The 23,268-nt window shown below is 40.6% G+C and overlaps 1 protein-coding gene across 17 annotated transcripts in view; it reads left to right on the forward strand.

The window, feature by feature from the left end:
* Positions 1 to 12,949: 12,949 nt before the first annotated feature.
* CAPRIN2 (caprin family member 2) overlaps positions 12,950 to 23,268 on the forward strand; it is a 35,012-nt gene continuing 24,693 nt past the window's right edge. For 9 of the 17 annotated variants that reach the window (XM_086755184.1, XM_086755925.1, XM_086757455.1 and 6 more), the window contains exons 1-5: positions 12,968 to 13,216; positions 15,210 to 15,272; positions 18,722 to 18,808; positions 21,325 to 21,563; positions 22,969 to 23,051. In XM_086755184.1, coding sequence (XP_086611310.1) covers positions 12,971 to 13,216; positions 15,210 to 15,272; positions 18,722 to 18,808; positions 21,325 to 21,563; positions 22,969 to 23,051 — 718 coding nt within the window. In that variant the 5' untranslated portion in view covers positions 12,968 to 12,970. Of the gene's footprint in view, positions 13,217 to 15,209; positions 15,273 to 18,721; positions 18,809 to 21,324; positions 21,564 to 22,968; positions 23,052 to 23,268 lie in introns of all 17 variants that reach the window. The other 8 variants (XM_086752155.1, XM_086753680.1, XM_086754446.1 and 5 more) reach the window with 3 other exon arrangements.

The raw sequence follows: 23,268 nt of genomic DNA on the forward strand, positions 1-23,268 counted from the left end.
CAGGCCTCATGACTATGCAACAAAGTCAGAAATTTTCAAATCACGGTTTTAAAGCATGTGTGTTAGTTCACTGTGCTCTATTATCTATTTAGAAATCACTGTCACAACTCTTTTATTAACATATGAGGTAGAAAATAAATGTATAATAATTTCAATCAACTTCATAATTTTTTAAGACACTGCTTTTAAACTCTCCATTATCATATGCAAAATGGCAAAGCCATTTCCACTTCATTTATTTCATATGTTATTCCAACAGCATCGCAAATAGTTCATTGTTACATGTCTCTCCAAATAACGAGTTCAAGATACCCTTTCCTTTGCACCACTTCATCTGCATGCTACACACTTCATATTGGGTAATTGTCTGATGAAGAAGGGAAGCAGGTAGCCGGAGGCTATTAGAAAGAAGAAGCGTCAATGAAAAAATGTTGGACACAAGTGTTACCCCCTAAGGACAGTGGAATATTTGGAGGATGACTAGAAAAGGAAACACGTTTAAACTATCAATGGATTATTTTTTAAAATAGTTTAACTTCTGTCCCTCATTAGGATGCTACCCATTACCAAAAGCTTTCTCTCCCAGGGTGGGAAACTTCTGGACAACTATGAGATTCCCATAAAATCTCTGCTGGATAAAATTAACTGAGCTCTGTCTGAATACTGCACTTACAGGACTTGCTGGAAAAACAATTAATGTGAGCCTAACAAACCACTTATTAGCTAACCAGTATACTTTAAAAAAGTCTAAAGAAACTAAAAATTCACCCAAAAAAAAAAGGTGTCAATTGAATTTCTTGTGCATTTAAGTCAGTGCTGTGTTGAACTGGCAACATAGTAATCACATAAAATGCATCTACTCAGAAAGATTCCCATTTCTTCTCAATCCACCAAATGTGAATAGCACCCCCCCGCCACCATCCCACCCATGAGTGAAGCACATATTCCTCTTCTGATGATTGCAATGTAAAAGAACAGCAACAACTTCTTCCTCTGTATATTTGGAGGGGCAGGCTGTTTGGAAGGCTGAGAAAGCATCTGGTCAATTTGCTAAAATTCAATCTGCTACTTTACATATTTTTTTAATCCTTGGCACCAATTTTCAAGGGAACTTCCCATGTAAAGTTCTGTTCAACTGCACCTGCAGGCTTGAAGGTGTTCCCAATTGCGACAGCAATATCAGTTAAACATGAAAAAAAGGTTAGAAATGCTTTGTAGCCCATTAAACCGCTATATTTTTCTGCTTGAAGATGAAGTCTGCCTATAGAATTTCAATGTAAATAATCCTATCTTGATTAGCTGTGAGAAAGGCCATCTGCTGTGAGTCTGGGGGAGGGGAAGCTTCATAAAAATATTTAAGTTGCACTGGAAATCTAGGCAACTAATTTAGGTTCCACCCTGAGGGTCATTCATAATCATCCGGATTTGGCATGTTGGGCTTTCTCTGCTGCATCCCACCACGTAAAGCAAAGAGCAGAAGAGGAGCTGAGCAGTACTCTATTGCCCTATGTGGAGCCCTTTTATCCTCGGGGATGTGCCAGGGCTGTGAATCCCCTGCGTCGTTTGAAAAATAAAACCCACAGCTATTAAGCAAGAGAGACTGAGATTCATCCTGAGGTAAGACATATAAATAATAATAATAAAAGAACAGCTATAAATTATATTGGCATTTCATACAGCTATCATATCTGAGTATCTTCTTTATAAAATCAAGGTGACTGATGTAGCTTCTAGTAGATTTTTAACATCCTCTGAGTTTTTACTCTACAGATCTCTAGTCTGTTTCTCTGCAGAGAGCAGAAACAGCCACCTAACTGCAGTCAGCCACCATGGTAGGTGTTTATTATTTAATTTTATATTATCTAATATATAAATAAAAATAATTATTATTTAGGTGTTTATTTTGTATTCTATGATGGTATAATATACTTGAACTACTCAGCACAACTTTTGGCAGGAGCCAACTAAAATGCAAAGCTAAAACTAGTAAACCTTTGGCAGTGTGACAATAACAGCAGCATCGTAGGTAGGCATTACGGCAAGGTACGGGCAAATGTAGAGGTTTTTAATTTAAAATATCTCTCATAAAATATATCCAGATGTTCAGCAGTTTGTTTGTTGGTTTCTTTTTTTTTGTGAGCACATAAGTCAAATTTAGATCTGCTCTCAATACACAAGAAGCCCAGTGGAAGCGAGGGACAAAATACTGGCCTCTGAGAAGCCCATGGCAATATTTCCAATGACTTCAGTGAAGGCTGGGTGCTGCCTGGCAGGATCACTTGCAAGATAAACCTGTGAACAACTGTTTACAGATCTAGGGGCTTTTGTTTTTATTTTCAGAGTGGCTGAGCATTTCTTGTTTCAATAGGTGTCAGAGGAGCTGTAGGTTGCTCAGCTTTTCTGGAAGTGGAGGCTTTTGGCTTCAGAGTTGACTGCTCAGTCTAGGGCTACCAAGGCTCCTACCTACCCCAGTGGACTTGAGGGGTGTTCAGCTGGTCTGGCTCCTGGTTCTGTATGCGAGATCTGATCCACTCACCAGTCACACAGCCTGTGCTGAGGTGCGCCCAGCCTCTGCCCTGGTCTGTGCAACTGGTTATTAGGGAAGGAAACTCAAGTGGAGAACAGGAGAGTGTTCACCAGCTCACCTCCCTACATGTAACACCGAACAATTCAAATGCTTCCAAAGGACTCTGAAGCCTGGGAAGTGTGGCCAGGCATCCAGTGTGGCCCAGGACTTTTTGCTCTTGTTGATGTGCTGATGGCAAGGAAAATGTGGCCATAAGCTAGAGGTGTGAGGCAGGGTAGCATTCAAAAGGGAAAGTATTTTTTTAATCTGTGTTAACAATCCTGTGTATCATGCTGTTGACACTTGAGTCAATCTAGGCCATTTTAGTCTGTGAAATGAATGCATATTTATTTATCACTGAAACATGAAGATAACCGTAGCTGTTCATGTTGCCTTTCAACATTACTGTAAGAGAAGATTTCAAGGTTGTACTTTGTTGGGTTTTTATAGGTTTCCTTCCCAGCTGTAAGATGGTCACTAAATGTCTGTCTCTCTCCCAGGCTCACTCCTGGCTCTTTTGTTTTCTTATCAGCAGTGCTAGTGGTGCAGGAGTACAATGCTGGTCTGCTTTTCCCAGGATCTGAAAACACTCCGCTGCTGTTAACTTGACTGGAGGCTGAAGGCTCTGATTACTTCACAGGTTTTTGTCTTCAGTTGTGCTAGTGTACAGCTGGTTGTAAAACAGGAAAATTGTAAACAATTTAGATAAACTCTTATCCTATATTCTAGCAAGCTTCAGAGCTGGTTCTGTTTGTTTTGGTTTTTGTTTTTTACCAGAAAACATTCCTCATATTCCATTGGCTCTAGGAGGTACAACAGCAGTATGATTTGGACAACATTATTCATTATTTTTTCGTAACCACATTTCTGCATGTTCAAAGTGCTGCAGAAACACCAGGGTTTTTTGTCTTCCTTTTTTTTTAAAAAAAATAGGATCTCTAAATTGAGCAGTATTCACAACTTTTAAAACATAATCATAGATATGTATATTAATGATATAAATTATATGAATAACACAGAGAGTAAACACTTATTCACAAACACTTTAAGTAAAGTTCTTTCATGTCACTTTTCCATTAGCATACAAATACTGTGCTGGAAAGGTACCAAGATTTTTACCTGAAGAAAGCACTTACTGCTGCTCTTTAAGATGAACTGTCCCATTAAGGTCACAATTCTTACGAGCAGGAAAAGAAGCAAATGCAAAAAAATCCCATGCTTTTCAATATAAATTTTTAATAAAAATGAAATTTGTAGAGTATATTGTCTTAATAAAGTCAGTGGGATTAGCCAAATGCTCAAAGTTAGGCACAGGCTTATGCACATGTTTAATTAGGGTCCTGAACAAAAAAAAAATAATTTGCAGGCTCAACTGCAGTTTATACTCCCCTGTGGCTTAGGGCTGCCATGTTCCCACACTTCTGTGAATGGCTGCACTTTTACCAACACGGCCAAGATAAAAATGCAAAGTACTTAATCAAATTGTTCCAAGTGAAAGCTTGCTTCTTGTGGCAAAACTTAATAAGGCAAGAGACAAACAGATTAGTTCCTATGCAGACATTTTAAGAGGGACTGTTTGAACTGTTTGTAACAAATATTGAGAGTAAATGAAAATGGGAGTTAGGTGAGGCAGGTGATTAAAATAATGTCCAATATTTAATTACTTTTAATAGCATAAAATATATTAAGACCCAAGTTGTCAGAATCTCTAGATAAATGCATCCTGCTAGCTGTCTAAGAGTTTTATGAAATAGTTGGGGTGATTTCAGCGCTGTTATAAACGGTCAACAATATTCCTATTTCTGATAAAAATCAATTGCTATTTTAAAAAATATATTGGTGGATTCATCAGTAATTTATTTGCTGGTGAGTCTAAGAAAATCGTGGTTGCGATAGAAATAGAAGATCTTTTTAGATTACAAATTAATAAACAGCCTGGATTTTACTAAAAGCTAGGAAAATGAAGGACTATGACCAAAATTATTTTTCATGCTTTGAATTCCACAAGTAATCATTGGAGGTCTTCAAGAAACAGAGCCCTATCCTACAAATACTTCAACTCGTGTGTGTTTGCATTCATGTGATCAGTATTGTTTTATTCTGTGAGAAAACAGACCACATAAAATTAAGCATATGCATGTACCTTTTTAGAAAATACCTCTCCTCTTTATTAAAGCTATCAGAAGGCTGATTTGGGTCTCAGATTCCTGGTTTTTTTCCCATAATTTCTATTTACTATGCATTTTAAACTTCTGTTAACACCTTTCCCACAAAAATGCAATATTATTCCATGTAAATGTTAAGTTTTTACAGAAACATAGATTAATGAAATAACTAAATGATAATAAAAGTCTCTACAGTCTCAGGCTTTCTTCCCTAATCATTTTGGGTGGGGTTTTTTTCCTCATTGAATCTCATAACAGCACTTTGTGAAGCTGACAAATTCTGCCCCTCTTCTTATTCAATTACATGCACAACATTTTGCATATGAAATTGCTCAGAACTTGCAGAAGGAAGAAAAATGAAACCACAGAAACTGAATCTTCAGTTCAGGTTACAGACAGATTTCAGGAATGTCAACTTGCCTGCCACTCATCCTTTCTTTCTCTGAGGAAAAACTGAGAAAGTGGGGCCTATTATTTTATTTCCTCAGAACATATTGTGTAATGATGCAGAGATAGGTACCAGACTGCAGAGACAGTCTGAAATCAGACTTTAAAATTAAGTTTAATTAAGTCCCAGAATGGAGCTGTGACATAGTAAGACTCAAAGGCAAACACAAGTGAAAATATTTTCTACAGGTCCACCTGAAAAGCCTGAGATCAAAGGCGTTTAGGTGGTGATAAGAGGGAAATTAATCTGTTATTAGTATTTCCCTGGGAATAACAGAAATCCATTACCTTCTCTGGAGGAGTTAGGGTTATTGGCCACAGAATGAAAGCTGTCCAAATCATTACTAAGCTGTCCAAATCATTACTATCTAAACCATACCTAAGATGACAAATTGGGTAAAGAAAACAACCAAGTCAGGCTGTTATATTTTTAAGACCTATTTGACTTAATCATTTTTAAGCCATGCACCCATGGTCATAAGGGTACAGCCAGACAGAGATTCAGGCTTGTGAGATGCCATGAGATCCTCTGCTGCACAGAGACTTGAGCCATTAGCAATTAAGGATCCTGCAGCTCAGTCGTGGACAAGCAAGCAAATTAAATTTGGCAAGAAGAAAATGTGTTTGTGTAAGAACTCAGAAATCTGAAAAAGAAGGATCCCAGATGTTTGAGGAAGGTTTTAAAAAACAGTTGGGAAGCTACTTTAATGGAGATGAAAACCATAGCAAAAAAAAAAGTGCTCTAACAAAGAAGTACAACATAACAGAATAATATTTTTAATGGAGATCTGCAGCATTGAAGGGCTCTTCAGAGCTGTGATGGAAGGACAGGATCACTGAGAAATTTATAGCCACCTCTTGGGAAGCAAAGAAGCACTGGACTATCTGGGTGCTGCCAGAGGAGCAGAGGAAGGCAGCACACCCAGCTCACAGCATCACGTAGCAGCAGATCCCTGTGCAGAATGCTGAGGGTGTGCAGTTCTGCGGTTCCTATTCGTAATAAACTCTTCCCATCTCAGAACTCTCCTTTATGTTTAGGAAAAGAAAACATTTTTTTCACAGACTACCAAACCGAAATAATAAAGATCTGTTTTGGAAACAAGGTTGGTTTTGAATAGGGAAATAAACTGTCACCATTCCTGGGAAGAGGAGGTGGGATTATCCACCCTTTCTACAGGCAAAAGTTAAGACACTAAGAAATTGTCAGAGATGCTAGTAACTTTGAGTGTGTAACTTGAGACACTTAATACCTCATTCTCTGGAATATTTTGTATGCAAAGGACTATATCATGCACAAAATATCCCCTCTGTTTATGTTACTTGCAGCTGTGAACACTCTATATCTACAACCAGATCCTAAGCCACCTAGAGAATGAAGATCATACCCATGTAAAGTTCTTCAGAAGTTTGTAGCAGAGTTAGGGATACATTTAGCGTAAAGGTCAGTGCTCACTTGCATTATTCATAAAAACATCTTTTCCTGCAGTTATTTTGCTCATTCACTGTAAGTCTTCTAAATTCTGCAAAAACTAGGTAGGGTCCTGAACTCAACAACTGTTTTAATGCACAACCCGGTTTTGTTCTAAGGCCACATCCAAGGCAGGCACAGAACAAAAGAGGGGGAAGGGAGGGGTTTCATGAAGAAAATAACACTCTAAATGTGTTAATTTATCAGTTTATCACAATGCCAACAGACATAAAAAGAACTGAATTAATATCGGTTTTAAAAGAAAATTAACTTCCACTATGTTCTAACTTTTCAGTGCCTAATTTTACAAGCCTACTGATATTTTAACATCAAATTTCCAAGGTTTCCCCGATAGTCTAACACTCAGACTAGTCTTCTGTCCAATATATTATCTTCCTCCCTTTTATCTCCTCTGCATCCGAGTTAAGCATCTTCTCGCCCATGTGCTCAGTAGCAGAAACACAGAAAATATACGAGTATGATTCCGGTCCTGGAAAGGAGGGTGGTCCTCACAGCATAGCGCAGCAGCCATTCAAAGCCTCACAATCCGCATGTTCTCTGCACATAAACTCTGAAGAGAGTTTAGCTGCCAAAAAACCCAACAAGTACAGGTGTGACTTGCAACTTCCAAGACTTATGAGTAGGCAAACTTCTTTCATAGGGTGAATGAAAGAAATGCTTCTGACACAAATAACAAATCCACTTTCACACGACAGTCCCTATTGCAAAGCATTTATGGGCAAATGTTCCCTTTAATGTCAGCCTTGGAAATTAGTGCATTTCTTTTGAAATTTTCACTCGCACACAAAAACCAGAAATCCCATCTGAATGCCTGCTCAGCAGTGTCTCCCCTTTTGCAGCTGAGGTCTGATGAGGTCCTGAGCGAGGACAGAGAAACTACCAAAAGCAGGTGCTGCTGCTTGCACTGCTTGAACCACAACATCTTTCTCCATCTCAGCTGGCCCTTCTTATTACTAAGGTTGCCCAGCACTTCCCAATTTTTTTTTTTATTCTGCTTCTGCTTTAACAGCTTTTTCAGTTCCAGGTGAAACCTTCCGTTCTAGGCGTCTGCCTCAAAATGAGTAGAGACCCACTGGGTTAGCTATTTTCAAGAATAGGACTGAAAACACAAGTAATTCACGGGTTCCTTTCTGCGCTTTCACTTAAACTTCAGAAACCCGCAGCCTGGGAACAGGAATTTCAACTTTGCTGTCAAGGAGTGGCTTTGGTGCAGTATGCTTATATGTAGGCAGTTGGCACATACTCCACAGAGAGCTCTTTCAGCTGAACTTGTAAATTCTCCAAAGATGCTTCTGCCAGGGAGCATAACTCTGTTGCCTCGCAGATCTTACACGTGTTAACATGGGCTTTAGTTAAACATAATCTGTTTGGCCTGGAGCTACACAGGTGAAATTTGACTAAGCTTGTAATAGCTCCTCCAGGCACAGCAACGATTTCCGCTTACTTTCGTGACTCCCTTTCCTCTTTCCCTTTAATATTATAGAAGAATAAAATGTCTCATGAAAATGCAGAAAGTGAGGGGAAAAAAGCAAAATGAGGGGAATGGAAAGGAGTCAACAGAATCAAGAACTCTGGCAAGGTGAGGACTGAGTGAGGACATTGAAACTGGCTGGAAATTGGAAAGGGTGCCTGGCACTGGTTGTACAAGAAGAGCAGGAATGTGAACCAGTTTGCTAGGCAGGATTGAATGTGGAGGTAAAAAAGGAAGGAGAAAAAGTTTCTATGCAAGAAAATTGAAACTAGGATGTGAAGAAAACACAGGAGACAAGGAGCTGGAGTGTAAAGGGAGAACTGTACCTTTAAGAAGCATTTACAAAAGTTAGTTAGAAATAATTGTGGTGTGCAGCAGCTTGTGTAATGCAACGCTGGACGCTGACTAAAGCACCCTTTCATCAGACTCCCTGGCTTTGACTTCTGAACAGCACACAGGCAGCCACAGGGTGTACACGTGAAAAAACTCCTTGCAGCACAGCATAGCCTTGCAGCAACGTATTTCCTAAAATCTTCCAAGTTCTTCCGATAAATGGGGTGCAATTCAGACTAATATTCCTCTTTGTGAAATTTGATTTATTCACCCATTTCTGGTTCCAGAATTCCTCAGCCTTCCTTTCTGAGACGTGTTGCATGACTGGAGTAGGCTTCTCTAGTCCATCACTGTATAATTTTTGCAACACGCTTACTGTACGTCTTTCTCTCCTAAAGTTAACAAGCAGCTGATCTTATTCTACGTGTCTATTTACTTTTTGGAGTTTCACAATACAATAATAAAAGGGACGGCAGGGAATGAAAGTGGGAACCTGGTCTCACTCTTCACCATGTCTGCCTCGGGGTTGGTCCACTGTAGACAGAGGGAGGCGGGCTGACACTGGATGCCACTGGGATTAGCAAGGATTTTGGTAGTCAGGTGTGGAAAACTGTAAGTGGTTGGGCAAAGGGCTGGAATTGTGTGCAAAGGAGATACTGCTTCTCAGAGGAGCCCGTGACTCAGACAACATGCAGACCTGGGCAGAAAGACCGAGGCTCAGGTTCAGGAGTGGAAACAGGAACGCAAGAAAAATGAGTAGGAGAAACTGCAGGGACTTGGAGAAATCAGGGCAGTCCCAGTTGGAGGGGATAAGCAGAACCAAACAAACATGAAGAAATGAACAGCATGTTTTTCTTCAGCCATTAGAGTGCAATCCCCTTCTGATCCTGGAGTAAAAGGTACAGATCCCCGGGCTGGGAACGCTGAGCGTCTAGGACTCCGTGGCTATGATCAATGTGTGGCTAGACTATGATAACCTGTGATCATCTATTTAAGGATGATCTCACAATGGATCTGCAAAATAGCATTAAACTAATTAATTTAGGCTGTGCTTAATCCTGGCATTTCCTAACTTTGGTGCACTTGACCTTGCCACATTAATAATGCTCTTTAAAGTACTCTAGAGACCACACATATCCTATAAATGTATATAGTATCAGTCTGAAATAGTTATTCTATATTTATTTTAGAATGAAGTTCAGATATCCTTTGATTTTAAATATGGATTTGGCTTGTATTAATCTTCCTTTGAATTTCTTTCTCTTTTATACAATTTCCTAATTGTAAAAGTGCACTATAAAGTAGTTTGTGACCCATAATTATGATTTATAGATTAGTCCCAGGTGTCTGCACATTAATTATGACTTATTATTAATATATGCATTAATTGATCGTTAATTTTATAATTACTTTGCAAGGATCTAGCTTTTCCTAGCTCATCAAAGTGCTAGCTTTGAAGAAAACCACACAAAGAACAGAAATCTACTGAAAGGACTTTCAGGGTATGTTGCTGATCCTGGACACAAGCTGTGTCTTATTCATTAGCATTTCTTCTCCGTAATGAAGGACATGGACCTGTTGGAGAAGGTCCAGAGGAGGGCCACGAAGATGATAAAAGGGCTGGAGCACCTCTCTTATGAGGACAGGCTGAGAAAGTTGGGGCTGTTCAGCCTGGAGAAGAGGAGGCTCCGGGGAGACCTGATAGCGGTCTTCCAGTACCTCAAGGGGGCCTACAAGAAAGATGGGGAAAGGCTGTTTAGTAGGGCCTGTTGCAATAGGACAACAGGTAATGGTTTTAAAATAGAGGGGGGCAGATTTAGATTGGAAATTAGGAAAAAATTTTTTACGATGTCAGTTATAGAACACTGGAACAGGTTGCCCAGAAAGGTGGTGGATGCCCCATCCCTGGAAACGTTCAAGGCCAGGCTGGATGAGGCTCTGAGCAACCTGATCTAGTCAGGGATGTCCCTGCTCCTTGCTGGGGGGTTGGACCAGATGACCTTTGAAGGTCCCTTCCAACCCTAACCATTCTATGATTCTATGAAAACTAGCCTCACAAAGTGACCTCACCCTAGCAGCTAGGGATTTCAGAAAAATAAAGTATTTTGCAACTTGTGATTAAACCAGGAGAAGTAGCAAGACTGTGGGTGCTACAGGTGGTTCCATATGGCTGAATATGATTCTGCAATACCCTGTGAATTCTCCTTATTGTTTGAATCACTGATCATTTGCTTGGTTTTACTTTTAAACGCGATCTTTCTTTCGTATGAGCCCTTCCTCTCCAGTTCTCTCATCCGCCCTGTGTACTACATAAGCACCTTTTGTGCTCTGTAAAACCTTCCTTACCACCTCATTTTTGTCTCTTTCAAAATGTCTCTGTTTTCATAACTTTCAGAATCTCTCCAAACTTGCTACAATAATTCCAGCTTAGTCCCCTGGTCTTTGGAAGGTCTGTTTTCTCTAGTCTTCCAGCCTTTGATTCCTTGTGTGGTGCTGATGCCATTGCTAGAGGTTAACAAAAGTTTGTGATTATTTTATTGTGTATGTTCAATGGACTCAAGTGCTTTTAATAGCTATCAAGTGTTTACATGACTGGGTTGCATTTACGGAGGACATACACGTCTTTTGTTACGTAATGTGATGTCCACTCCTGTAAGCCTCCTCGATGGGCTCCGTACTGGTCTGGAAGAAGCCTTCTGTAGGTTTATACAGGCACAGACTAACATTTCTGACTGTCCCACAGCCACCCGACCCACGCTACAGAACGGGTGCGACTGGGCCCCACGTTGTGAATGTCAAGAGGACATTGGGGTGACGAGACCTTTTTCTCGGGGCTGCCCAGAGAGAGAAGCCAGCCTGTCCTGGACCAACCATTTTGAGAGGCCATTGCGACACACAAGGCTAGAGAGCAGGTCATGGGGAGCTGTGGCAACCCCTCCCAGGGCCGTGCCCTAGAGCTTGACACCCCAGCCCCCAAATCCACGGCCGCCGCTCCGGGTGACACACCCTGACCTTCACAGGGGAGAGGCCCGGCCCCGCCCCTCCGCACGCGCCGCCGCGTAACGGTCCCCGCCCCTCCCCGCGTCACGTGAGGCGCGGCGGCGCAGAGCGGGAAGGCAAGACGGGCAGGTGCGGCGGCGCCGGCGATTGGGAGGCGGGCGGTGACCTCGGCGGCGGGCCCCGCCCTTTCCCCGCCCCGCCCTCCCGCGGCTCCTATATCAGGCGGGGGGCGGGCGGTGGGGCGGGCCTGAGCGTGTGCGGGCACCGAGGTGAGCGGGGAGGCGGGAGCGAGGCGGTGCGGGACCGGTTGCGGTTCCCCCGCCGCAGCGGGAGCAGGCGCAGGAAGCGGCGGTAGTGGAGGATGAGGTGAAGGTGAATCCTCCGGGACGGCGAGGCCGGCGGGAGGAGCCCGCCGCTGCCCTCTCCTCCGCCGATGCTCGGGGGCCGGCGGCCGAGGGGCGCTCCCTTTGCCGTCCCGGGGAAGGGCGTGGTGGAGGGCTGACCCCGGCCTCGGCGGGGTGGGGTGCGGAGGCAGCTCCCCGCCCGCGGGCGGCGGCGGGGGTCGAGCGGGCGTCCCGGGGAAAGGCGGGTTTTTCTCCTCCTCAGCCGGCCCCTCGCCGTGGGCGGCTGGGGTCGTGTGCCGCAGGCCGGCCCGCCTTGGCGAGCGGGCGGGGAGGGAGGCAGGCAGGCAGAAATGTGGTGTCATCGCTTTCCAGGAGCGGGTGTAAGTAGTTGAAGATGAGGGTGGCGGAGCATCACTTGCAGAATTTCTCTGTTCAAGGTTAAAGCCCGGCCCCTCCCATCAGAGCTGGTGCTTTGCCGTGGCACGGGCACATCTTTTGGATGGGTGTAGGCAGAGAACCGTTCCTCACGATTCTATGAGGCTGTTATAACTGAGTGTGCTGCTGGCTTTATTAAGCAATTCTTTTTGTCTCCACTTTTTTTTTCCGTTGAAATATCTTTAGTTTAAATTCTCGGTTGGATTGCTGCAAAGGTCACAAAGGGATAAAACTGATTTATTACGACTGGGAAGAGGGGCTATACCTTCAGGCGTGCCACTTCTAAATCTTCATTCAGGCTGCAGCCTGGCCGTGAGGCTGGCGGCGTGATTTGCAATTGCTTGCTTGCAGTTTTTTTTTCCCTTGTGGGTGATGTGTGCAGGAAACCCGCCTAGTTTTATATGGACACTATATTGGGTTTCTGGAATCATCCCCTGTGCTGTCTGATTCTGCCTATGTAGAGGATTTCTGGTGTCTGGATGGGTGGGGAGACTTGAACAATACAAAGTTTGCCTTGCTTTGAAATTCCTGCTACGGATGTTTTGAAAGGGGGACGGAGAAGAGTGAAAGATGGTGATGCATTTTTACTGAGGCTCAATTTTGTGGATAGATGTTCTGAACGTGTTATAAGATGTAACTTCAAAAAAAAAAAAGTGGGAGGGGAGGGAGGTCGAGAGAGAGCTAAATAAAAGGAGTTTCTTTGCAGCTCCATCCATTTCAATGGTGCAGCTTTCCCAAGCCCCTTTCCGTCGCCCATCACCTTCAGGCCGGTCAGAGGAGGGGGAGGATAAGAGCATGAAGGCGGCCAAGCAGCAGGTGAACCCATCTGGGGAGAGCCAACCTCCCTCCAGTCCCCTGCAATCTGCGCTGAACTCAGCAGCCTCCACTTCCCAGGCGTATGAGACTTACATTGATAATGGGCTTATCTGCCTCAAACACAAGATCAGGAACATTGAGAAAAAGAAGGTAACGTGTTTTTCTTTGGTATGGCACATATTTAAGCTGCTAATTTTGAAACACAGTGCGTGTTTTCTAATAGCTAGAATAAGGTTGTGTGTGTATACAGAGAGTAATAATGGATTTAAAAAAAAAAAGATTTAGAAACCCTGAAAGGAGCTAAATGTGGGGTTTTATTACCATTTATAACTCCTGTATAGTAAAGAATAGTGTTCTTTGCTCTTAGTGTTCTGAAATGGACTACTTGCATTTGACATTGTGTGAGCATAACATTATTGTTTCAGGGAATCAGGAATGCAGCTAACTGTAAACCTCTTCCTAGCTGCTGGCTTTACAGTGTGTGTCCAATAGTTAGCAAAAGTAGTTGAATGTTCATCAAAACTGGGGATGCTTCTCTAAGAGGCTGAATCAGTTCAGAACTAAATTGGAACAGATTTGGTGATGTTTTATCGTTTTGCAGAAATCTTCATGTTTCTTCTATTGATTACAGGCATCTAATATTAGGATGTAGAGATGTATATAAAATTGGAAACTAGGAACAGTGTTTCCTCTGACTCATGGAAATATCAAATTGTATTAAATATGTATTGCACTTCACTTTGCATAAATCTGACTTCTATATTTTAAATATAGACAAATGTTGTTCACTAGAAAGCTTTTAAACAAAGTGTCCGAAGCCTGCTCTTGCTTTGAGCTGTGCTTTTCTAGGGTGGGGAGCCAAGAATACTGTTAATGAGAAAAAGAACTGAGATCGTGATACACTTAAAATATTGTGGCTATAGCTGGCCGGGCCTCTGCATTCTAAGACTTTTCAGTTGATCGGCACGTGACTGAAGGCTATGTGTGTGGTTTTTAATTGGGAAAATGCTATTTTCTGTAAGATAAAATAAATCATGATACTGTTGCTTTTCGTGCTGGGTCAGGATTACAAGTAAAGCAACTGTATGAATATGTTGTGCTTCTCTAAATGTCTGAAAAGGGTCTGGTTTAGGATGAGGAGAAGGAATAGAGCAGACTTGTGCCCATGTGGCTAGGGGACTTGATCCACCTGCAGGAAGTGCAGTATTACTGCTGTCTCATGTCATACATTATGCTGTAATTTTGAATAATGTCAGATAAGCATGTTTTCATTGCTTATAGTGATTAACCAACTTTGTGTTGTATTCTAATTCTGTCCAAGGAAGCGTATTGTTGTGAATTTATCAAGTATTTTTGATTTTTACATGAATGACAATACACATATGCCCTCACCAGTTAATGAAAGTGTGACTTACTAGAATGAGTAAAAAGTATTCCTAGTCTTAGGCAGCAATAGGTACTGTATTGGTAAACCTTGTGTGGCTAGATAAATAAATGAAATAGTATTTGACTTCATGGCAGTGAACTCCCCTTTCTTTTCCCTGTGTGTATAAAGAAGCTTGTAATACTTAATAGTTTAGTTTTGTATAGTTTACATCAACTTTTAAAGACTGTTTCAGTATATTAGAAATAAATGTTGTTTCTTTCCTAAAGACATTAGTCCACTTACTTAGAAAATAGTGCTGTAAAATCTTGATGGCGTAACTGAAGCCAGGTTTTGAAAGACATACTCTGGAAAACTAAGTAGGATATTCAAGGATAAGATTACTGAATTCCAGCCTTGACTTTGAAAAGCTAAAAAAGCCTAATTTAAAATGAGGACACTGGATGTGTTTGCAGCCCCTTAAAGATCTAGGGTCAATGTGTTAGTATTTAAATGAAACAAAGGTAGCAAGTAAGAAATGAAAGATCAAAGATAAGAAAGGGAAGTGGGCAGCTCTGGAGTCTGAGATTGGCAAATCAAAGGCATCGCAAAACTTTCAATGTTCCTTTCTCCTGAAAATGAGAGGAAGTAGTAAAATTCCTATTCTGTTGCAAAATGCAGATAACTTGAAATGAAAGAATATGTAACTTCACTCATACCCTGTACTCCACATTAGACGGAAATCAATATAAAAAAAAATAACTTTGGATTTTTCTACAGCTCAAACTAGAAGACTACAAAGATCGCCTGAAGAAGGGAGAAGCACTCAATCAAGACCAGTTGGTAAGTTTGCTTTGTGCAGGAGTGAGTGGACTCAATCTTCAAACATGTCAGAAGGGGTAGGTTGCTGAAGGAGGTGGTGATGTAGCTTTTTACAGAAGTAATACCTGCAGGCTATCATTAGTATTTTTTCACAAAACCACACGGACAAATTATTGGTAATTAAGCTGAATGGTGAAGTCTCAAGCTTTGTCTCCTGCTTTAACATTCATATTCTGTACTGAAGTAATAGAAGGTCCTTGTTTATCTTTGCTTTGTAGACTTTCAGCCTCAATACTCCTGCACCTTTATTTCTTGATGAAGTGTCTGTATGCAGCTTATCTACAAGGCCTTGCAGTGTTCAAACACAAACCTCAAGACTTCTGGGGTAGCTAATTAATCCTCATGACTTCTTAATTAACAGGTGTTACTTGAAATTGCCTGTTGGTTGCATGGTTCTTTTGGTTACAAGTGGCTGTTAAAGTCTAACTAAGAAACAGTCCATGTTGGTACCAAGGAAGACACTGGTTTAACTTGCATGGCATCCAAAGGCTTCCCTAATCCAAGAATCTAGCTATGAGTTACTAATTTAGTTGGGAATACTCTCCTGTCCTTCTAGTGCTGCTATTAGATGGCTGGAAGTCGCTAGCACTCTTGAATACTGTTAGAACAGTATGGCTACTTTGTACCTAAGGCTGCTAAAGTTTGAAATGCCAGGATGCAAGATCACCAACGAAAAAATTTGATCTGCTTTGTGGAGCTAGCTTAAACTCACATGAACAGGGATTCTGACTTTTTCTGTCTTGGACTAGAATGGATTCTAGAACTGAAACCAGGTTTCTATAACATGAAAGCTATTGGTTCTTAAGCATGTCTGAGTAGCAGTGTCACATAATCCAAAGGGTTATGGGGAAATGATAACTTGCTACTTAAAAGTAGAGTAGACCTATTGGAGTGAATGATCATTTAGAACTTAACTACAAAATCTGATGTAGCTTCTTGCCATCTCAAGTGCAGAAGTAAATGAATTAAATCTGATGGTTTGAAGTAGGCTGGCCTTTAGTTCCTCTAAACTCAATCTGGAATCTGGTGGGCAAGAGCTTTTTGCTTAGAGATGTTAAATACAATCTGTTTTCTTCTGTCACTAACAGTGAGACTTGAACAGTGTTCTGTTTGATTAGTCTTGAACGTATTTTAAAGCTACTTCTAAATTTGACTATTTATCTTTGGTATATGCCCCGGACTGTGAAAAGCTGTTAGGTAAAAGTGAAATTAAGACACAGGGAGCTAAAGAGGTAAAGGATTCTGTAGATGTTTTTCTTGCAAATACATTCAGAATCATTAACTTTGGAAAATGTATAGGCAATTAACTTGGTTTCTGACTTGCCATATTCTCCGCTGAACTTAACTGTTTAAGTATTCATATTTTTATCCCAGTTTCTTGGATATCTTAGGATTCTAAAATGAGGAATTAGATTTAGTCTTGCTAATGAACTGACCAGTGGTAGTCAAACTGTTCAGATTACTATTGTAGAAGCACATATCAACTCAATATTTAACTAATAATCTAGTAAAGACCTCAGCTCTTATAGTTAAGGTACAGAAATACTGCATTTGTACCTTCCAGATACAAATTCCCAGTCTATATACAAATACTGGGACCTGGTGATTGAAGATAGAGCAGAGCTTAATAGTTTGGACGCTTACCTAAAGAAACCTAACTGCCTATAATACAGTGGAGCTCTAATATAACTTTGTCATCTGTATTTTTTCTTTTCTCACACAGAAGTACACATCTGGTGATGAACTTGTTTTGCAAGCAATTCAAATTAAACTGTAATTACCTATGGTGCATGCTTGCCAGAGCTACTGTGTATGCTAGTCTTACTTTAGGAAGTGTTTGTTTCAAAAATGAGGAGCTTCCAGCAAGTTAAATGCTCTCACTGGCAATATTATGCTGTTGTGCAAGCTGAGCAGACTTTCCTCAGTACTGTGAACTCCAGCATACTGTTAATGAATATTAACCAGTGTGACAAAAGAAAACTACTGCTTTCCTGCGGGCTGGGTTATAGCTTGTCATCAGAGCAGTGGTAACTGTTCCTGATGTTGTCAGGTAGGGAGCTTTACTCTGGAATTTGCATGGTTAAAAGCACAATTACTGCAATCTGTTTAAGTTGTTGGTGTTAAATTGTGTGTCTTCCTCAAATGAGTGGCCATTAGGGTCTTAGAAGTAATTCTCTCAAGTGCTAAGTGAATGTGCTAATTAGTCCTTAAAAGTTGCTTGATAAATTGCATGAGGACAACTATCAGATGAGTGTTTTATGGTAACTCATGCACTTCATTGTGATGAGTAGCATTTGGGCCTAGTAATGTCTAGTATACTACAAATAAGTGAATACAAGTAACTGACCAAATTGAACAAATAAATGTGTAACTTGTATGTGTTACTATGCAACTAGAAAACAGAATTTGCATGTGTCCCAGGACTTACTGGGGCAGTAAATTAAGCTTTTGTCACTTCACTGATGAAACACTTAATACTAACACTACTTTGGAAGACCTTTTTATTAGACTGACAGGCCCATTCTAGAAAAACTTCTGCTATCATGTCATGAGCATAAACCAAACTCAGTGTAAAGCACATATGAACAAACTGAAATCAAACTTAACTTGTTAGTTCCCAGGCATGCCTTATGGTATGAGTATATGGGCAGCATGTCTGAACTACAGCATTTTGCTGTCTTCAGAGCTGTCAAGGAGACTTATGAAAATGAACTGACTCCTGGGTGGGGGAGAACTCATAAAAAAAAATAGGGTACATCAAAATGCAATTTATAATCTACTTTAAGTAGTTCTTTTGAAGGCTAGCTAGTAAAATATTGGTTAAAGCCATTAGTGAAGACAGGAACACTGCGTTATTTGTGGAAATGGAATTTGAAAGACTTTCTCTGAAAGTATGACTTGCCTTCTATATTATTTTCTTTTTGAAGTTTGTACAAATTATCTGTAAAGGCATTCAGCTAAGCATCAGGGTGAAAGATCTGTGCTGAACTTGTCTGTCTCCTACGTTGCTTCCAGGCTTTCATATCAGTATCTGATTTTAAGTAGCTGTTTACCTCTGATTGCTGAGACCTGTGAGAACAAAGGAAAAAGGAATAACTGGTATCCAGGCTTTCCTGTTTCAACATTAGTATACCAAGCATTGCACAAGACGTTGCCTGGAAAGCCTAATACAAACTTGTAAGATATCTATGGTGGTGTGAGCTGGCTTTGTACTGCATCTCAGTCAGTCATGGATGAATGATATTCACAAGTAAATTTAACCAGTTACAGACATAGTACCTTTAAAAAAGTTACAATTTCAGAGAAGTACACACTAAATGATTAGTTCTTAATGAGAAGTTAAGTACAAGGGGTTGAGATGCAGCCAGTAGTCTTAAGCATGAAATAAGTTTTTATCTATTCCTTTGTAGGAGGCAGTAGAGAAATATGATGAAGTAGTACACAACTTGGAATTTGCCAAGGAGCTTCAGAAGACTTTTTCAGGACTTAGCCAAGATGTGAGTATAAAATGCTCTTCACTATATCGTCAGGATGTCACTGCAAACTTTGTGCTACTCTTTCAATGACTACATTTGTATGCCAGTATGCAGAGTTCTAGGAATTTTCTATCTTGGAACGTGGAGGAGCAATATGCTTAAACTGTCTGGGGGAGCGAGTAGAGCAGAGTAAATGTTGACAATTTTGTGTACCACTGACCTCCACAATCTAGTTATTCACCGTGTTCACCTGTAAGAACTTCTGCTTAAGTAAATTGAGTGACTGGAACTCAACCATGTTTGAGATTATTCCAATTTACTTAATTTAGAAACCATTAACCATCTTGCTGGTAGCTTGTGCCTGGTGTGGACTGGTGGGGGAGCAGCTCTATGAAAAAGGACATGCAAGTCCCTGTGGGCAGCAGGTAGAGTAAATTAAGTGTACCCTAGAGTAGTGAAGGCTAGACTTAAACTGAGGACCAGTAGATTAAGGAAAACTGACTATTTGGTGCTTGTTAACCAGTTGTGTGTTGTTTCTGGTCACTTGGTATGCAAAGGCTGTAGATAAACTTTAGTGACTCCAGTGATGGGCCTCTGAATGGCAAGGGGCTGGAGCATGAGACTTGTGAGGAGAGACTGGAAGAACTAGGCTTGTTGGGCCTGGTGAAGTGGAGGCTCGGAAGGAGATGCAATATTAGCCTTAAAATACCAAAGAGATTACTGAAAGGATGGAGCTGGACTTCTTGCTGAGATGTGGTAGGAGAAGGGATGACTATAAATTGAAGTAGTAGGCTCCAGCTAGATAGGAAGAAAATGGTTGCTCTGAGGATAACTGAGCGCTAGAGCTGGCTGCCTAGAGAAGCAGTAAAATCTGTCCTTGGATCTTTTCAAGACCTGACTGCACAAAGCTTTAGGCAATCTGGTCTTGATCCAGTGCAGCCTTTGTTCTGGAGGCTGGGCTAGATGACATCTCAAGTTCCCTTTCAAACTGAATGTTGGGTGTTTCCAGTGAAGGAAAGTTCTGGGGTTAAATCACTTGGTTTCAGTAAGAAGTACAACTCTCAGTAAAATTTTACTGAAGCTTGTGGAGTTTGCCCCTTATTCTGCTGTAGTTGTCTCTAATCATGGCAAGTTACAGATTTAGTGTTTTATTTAGGTCTTTATTCAGGGTTTAAAGCACTACATGTATTATTTTTATGTAAGCGAGTGTTTTATCTTTGGAGAAACTAGTCTCTTGGCTCAAGCAACTGCTATTTCTTACGGAAAAATCTGATCAAAGGTAGTGCTGGGGGATGCTAAACATGATTAGTCACTGCTCTGGCATTATTTCTCCTCCTCTTACAGGATGCTGAAGGACTGGTAAAATGGCTTGTCTTGGTGTTGACTGAGACCCAAACAATTTTTCTAGAGAGGCTTTTCTTGTATGTATAGTAATTCCAGCTAGTGCAGTAAATCTCTCAAAGCACTATGTGAGCTGAGATTTAAGAGCCTCTTCAGCAGTATTGCTGCTTTGGGTTCCCTCAGTCATTGTATGTTGAACATGAAACTACTGTGCTGAACGTCAACACTTGGATTGCTTCCTGTGGCATCCCACTGTGCAGCTGCCCATAAAATATCAGAAATGAAGGATTATAACCCAATGTATCTTTCTGTAGGTGTTTTTAGTAACCTGGCATTAACTTCTACTAGTTCATGTTTGTTCTTGAAGTTACATTATATTTAAAGGCTAATCAACTTTGTTTTTAGCTTGGGTCTGCAGCCAGTACCTATTACTGGAACACTAGGAGCAGTTCTGGCAATAGCATCCTTATACACTTACAGCATGTTCTAGAAAACTAAACTTTCATAGATCTTGTGAAGAAACTCAATGCCTCTTATTGAGGCATTTTAGATTCTGCAGTTATTTGGATAGCTTTTGCTGCATAGTTGCATTAGTACATGATGAGAAATTTCTTCTTACATGCATGAAGGGCTGTGTATGTTCTGTGGCTTGTGTTACTTATTTAATGAGTGCTTCAGTCTTCTGCCAACAGAAATAAGAGTAACTGTAGGATTCTGCTGTGTCATTTAAATTGGAATATTCAAAAGAGGTAGTTCTCTCACCAGAGAAAGTTGAGATGATTTCTGCATCACTAACTTCATGTGAGAAATGTTAAAGGTCAGCTAGGCTTGGTTTTGCGTGTTGGCATTGGTTCTATCAATTCTGTATATTCAGTTGTGAAAGTTTTTGCAATAAAGCAACTAGCAGGCATAAACAGGATCTAAATTTCATAAAAGCCTATCACAAGTGAAGCTACCGCTATCCAGTTTGACTAGAAGCTAGATGTGTAGAGGATTAGTAGATAGATGGGGAGCATTTTCAGAGGAGGACCTTGAAAGATCTTGAGTATCTGAAGAGAGAATCAGGAGCTTCTGCTATATAAGCAAAATAGTTTTGATCAATGTAGGGTGATCAATACTAGAACTCGATTTATTTTATCCTAGAATCCTGTGATTAAACCACTGTGTTTAACTGTTGAATTCATGTATTGAAATAGCTGCTGAAAGCACAGAGGAAGGCTCAGCGAAGAGAGAGTCTATTGAAGCTTGAAGCAGAGAAGAAAAAACTGCGTACAATACTTCAAGTACAGTACGTGCTGCAGAACTTCACTCAAGAGCATGTTCAGAAAGACTTCAAAGGTGGTGTGAATGGTGCAATATACTTGCCTTCTAAAGAACTAGACTACCTCATAAGATTTGCAAAACTGACATGTCCAGAAAGAAATGAGAACTTGAGGTAAGTTCAAGATTTTTTTTGTGTAATTGGTATGCTTCGTTCCTTACAGTTAATGTCCTCTGTTTGACACTGGCATGTCTTGAAATACTGCATTTTGGGACACTAATTAAAATTCTATTCAGTATGCTTGCTTTAGTCTGAGACTAGGAATGTACCAGATTTACCTCACTCTGAGCATTAAAGGAAAGCTGCAGTAATTACAGCCTCAGTTGTGCAAGCTAAACACAAGCCCTGCCATCGTATGTCTCCCTGTGGAGTTGAGGGGAGATAGTCCAACACCATCATAAACAGGGAGGCTGGTGGCATGCTGCTTCCCAGAGGTCTCACTATTTGTGAAATGAAGAAAGTGTGCAAAACACAAGAGAACTGTTTTATATTCCATTCATGTGATGATCCAGACATGCTTCTTTATTCCAAATGAATCTAAGGTGGTAGTCCTGAGGCTTTCTTGCTGTTAGCTTCAAAGTAGTTTAAAAAAAATTCACTGAAGGTTTTTTATACCTCTGCACTAAATGTCATACTACTTAAGGTAACAGGTTGTCAACAGATGTAATGTATGTCAGTGCTAACTTGGCATCGTGCTTGTACTATGATGGTTTGTTTAGCATGACAGCCTGCCTGTTTTAAGATGATATAGTAAGAATTGTATTTAAATATGGAAAAATTAGTTATTAGGTGGTAAGTTGTAATACTCTATGGATAAGAGTAGTTATTTCCGTATTCAAACATGACTTAAGTTCCTAAAACTTTTAATCACTTGTCATATGCTAAACTTGCCTAATCTTTGCTTTTAAGTTAACTTCTAAAGAATAGCTGTTTATAAAAAGTTGCACGGTAGGAGTCTCTCATCCCAGTGAAATAACTTTTTCTAGCTTATTCTTGTTGTATTACACACCCACAAGAACCATACTCCTTTCCTTTGAGATACTAAATTTCATCATGGTGCACTTGATAATCTGTAGCCTGGAGGGAGTGGGGTGGATCATGGACCTATGTCAAAGTTTCTCAATAACTAGCAGAGTGGCAGCTGTTGATGGTGGCCCCTGCACATGTGCATCCAATAAACAAGGTGATCAGCTGATTAAACAGCAATTGTCTCTGTCTGGGAATCCTGGCTTGGAATGAAGTCCAGCCATATGGTCTTGTGGGATAGTGCTAGGCTCTCTCATCTGTCTTAATTACCAACAAAATAACTTAAAATTTGCTAGGTTAAATTATGTACAAACAGATACAGATGCATCACTTTCAGTAATGGATAATGGACTTAAGATTCACTCTCTATATATGCTGCCTTAATTTGGAAGGCTTTAAACATTGGTCATTGTCTTAAAATGAGGGGTGCAGGGATACTGCAAGACTTGATCTTGGCTATGGTTCTACTTGGTAAAACTGTCATTTGTTTCAGTGTGGAAGACCAGATGGAACAATCATCTCTTTACTTCTGGGACCTTCTGGAAGGAAGTGAGAAGCCTGTGGTTGGAACAACATGTGAGTGTCTCATCTAGAGAAATAACTTAGAGATCTGAACTTTGTGTGCTAATTAAACGTCTTGAACCAAAGGAGTATATATGGAAGGCTACTAAATTAAACCCTTTCAAGTGCTGTGTGTTAATGCAATTATCTAAGGATGAGCTGCTGTTTTTTCAGCTGCTGTTTAAGTACAGATCAAAACAATGTGGTAAGCTTTTCCCTGGAGAAAGAAAGC

The sequence above is a fragment of the Chlamydotis macqueenii genome, chromosome 1 (genome assembly GCF_036417535.1).
Source record: "Chlamydotis macqueenii isolate bChlMac1 chromosome 1, bChlMac1.mat, whole genome shotgun sequence".
NCBI classification, from domain to species: Eukaryota; Metazoa; Chordata; class Aves; order Otidiformes; family Otididae; genus Chlamydotis; species Chlamydotis macqueenii.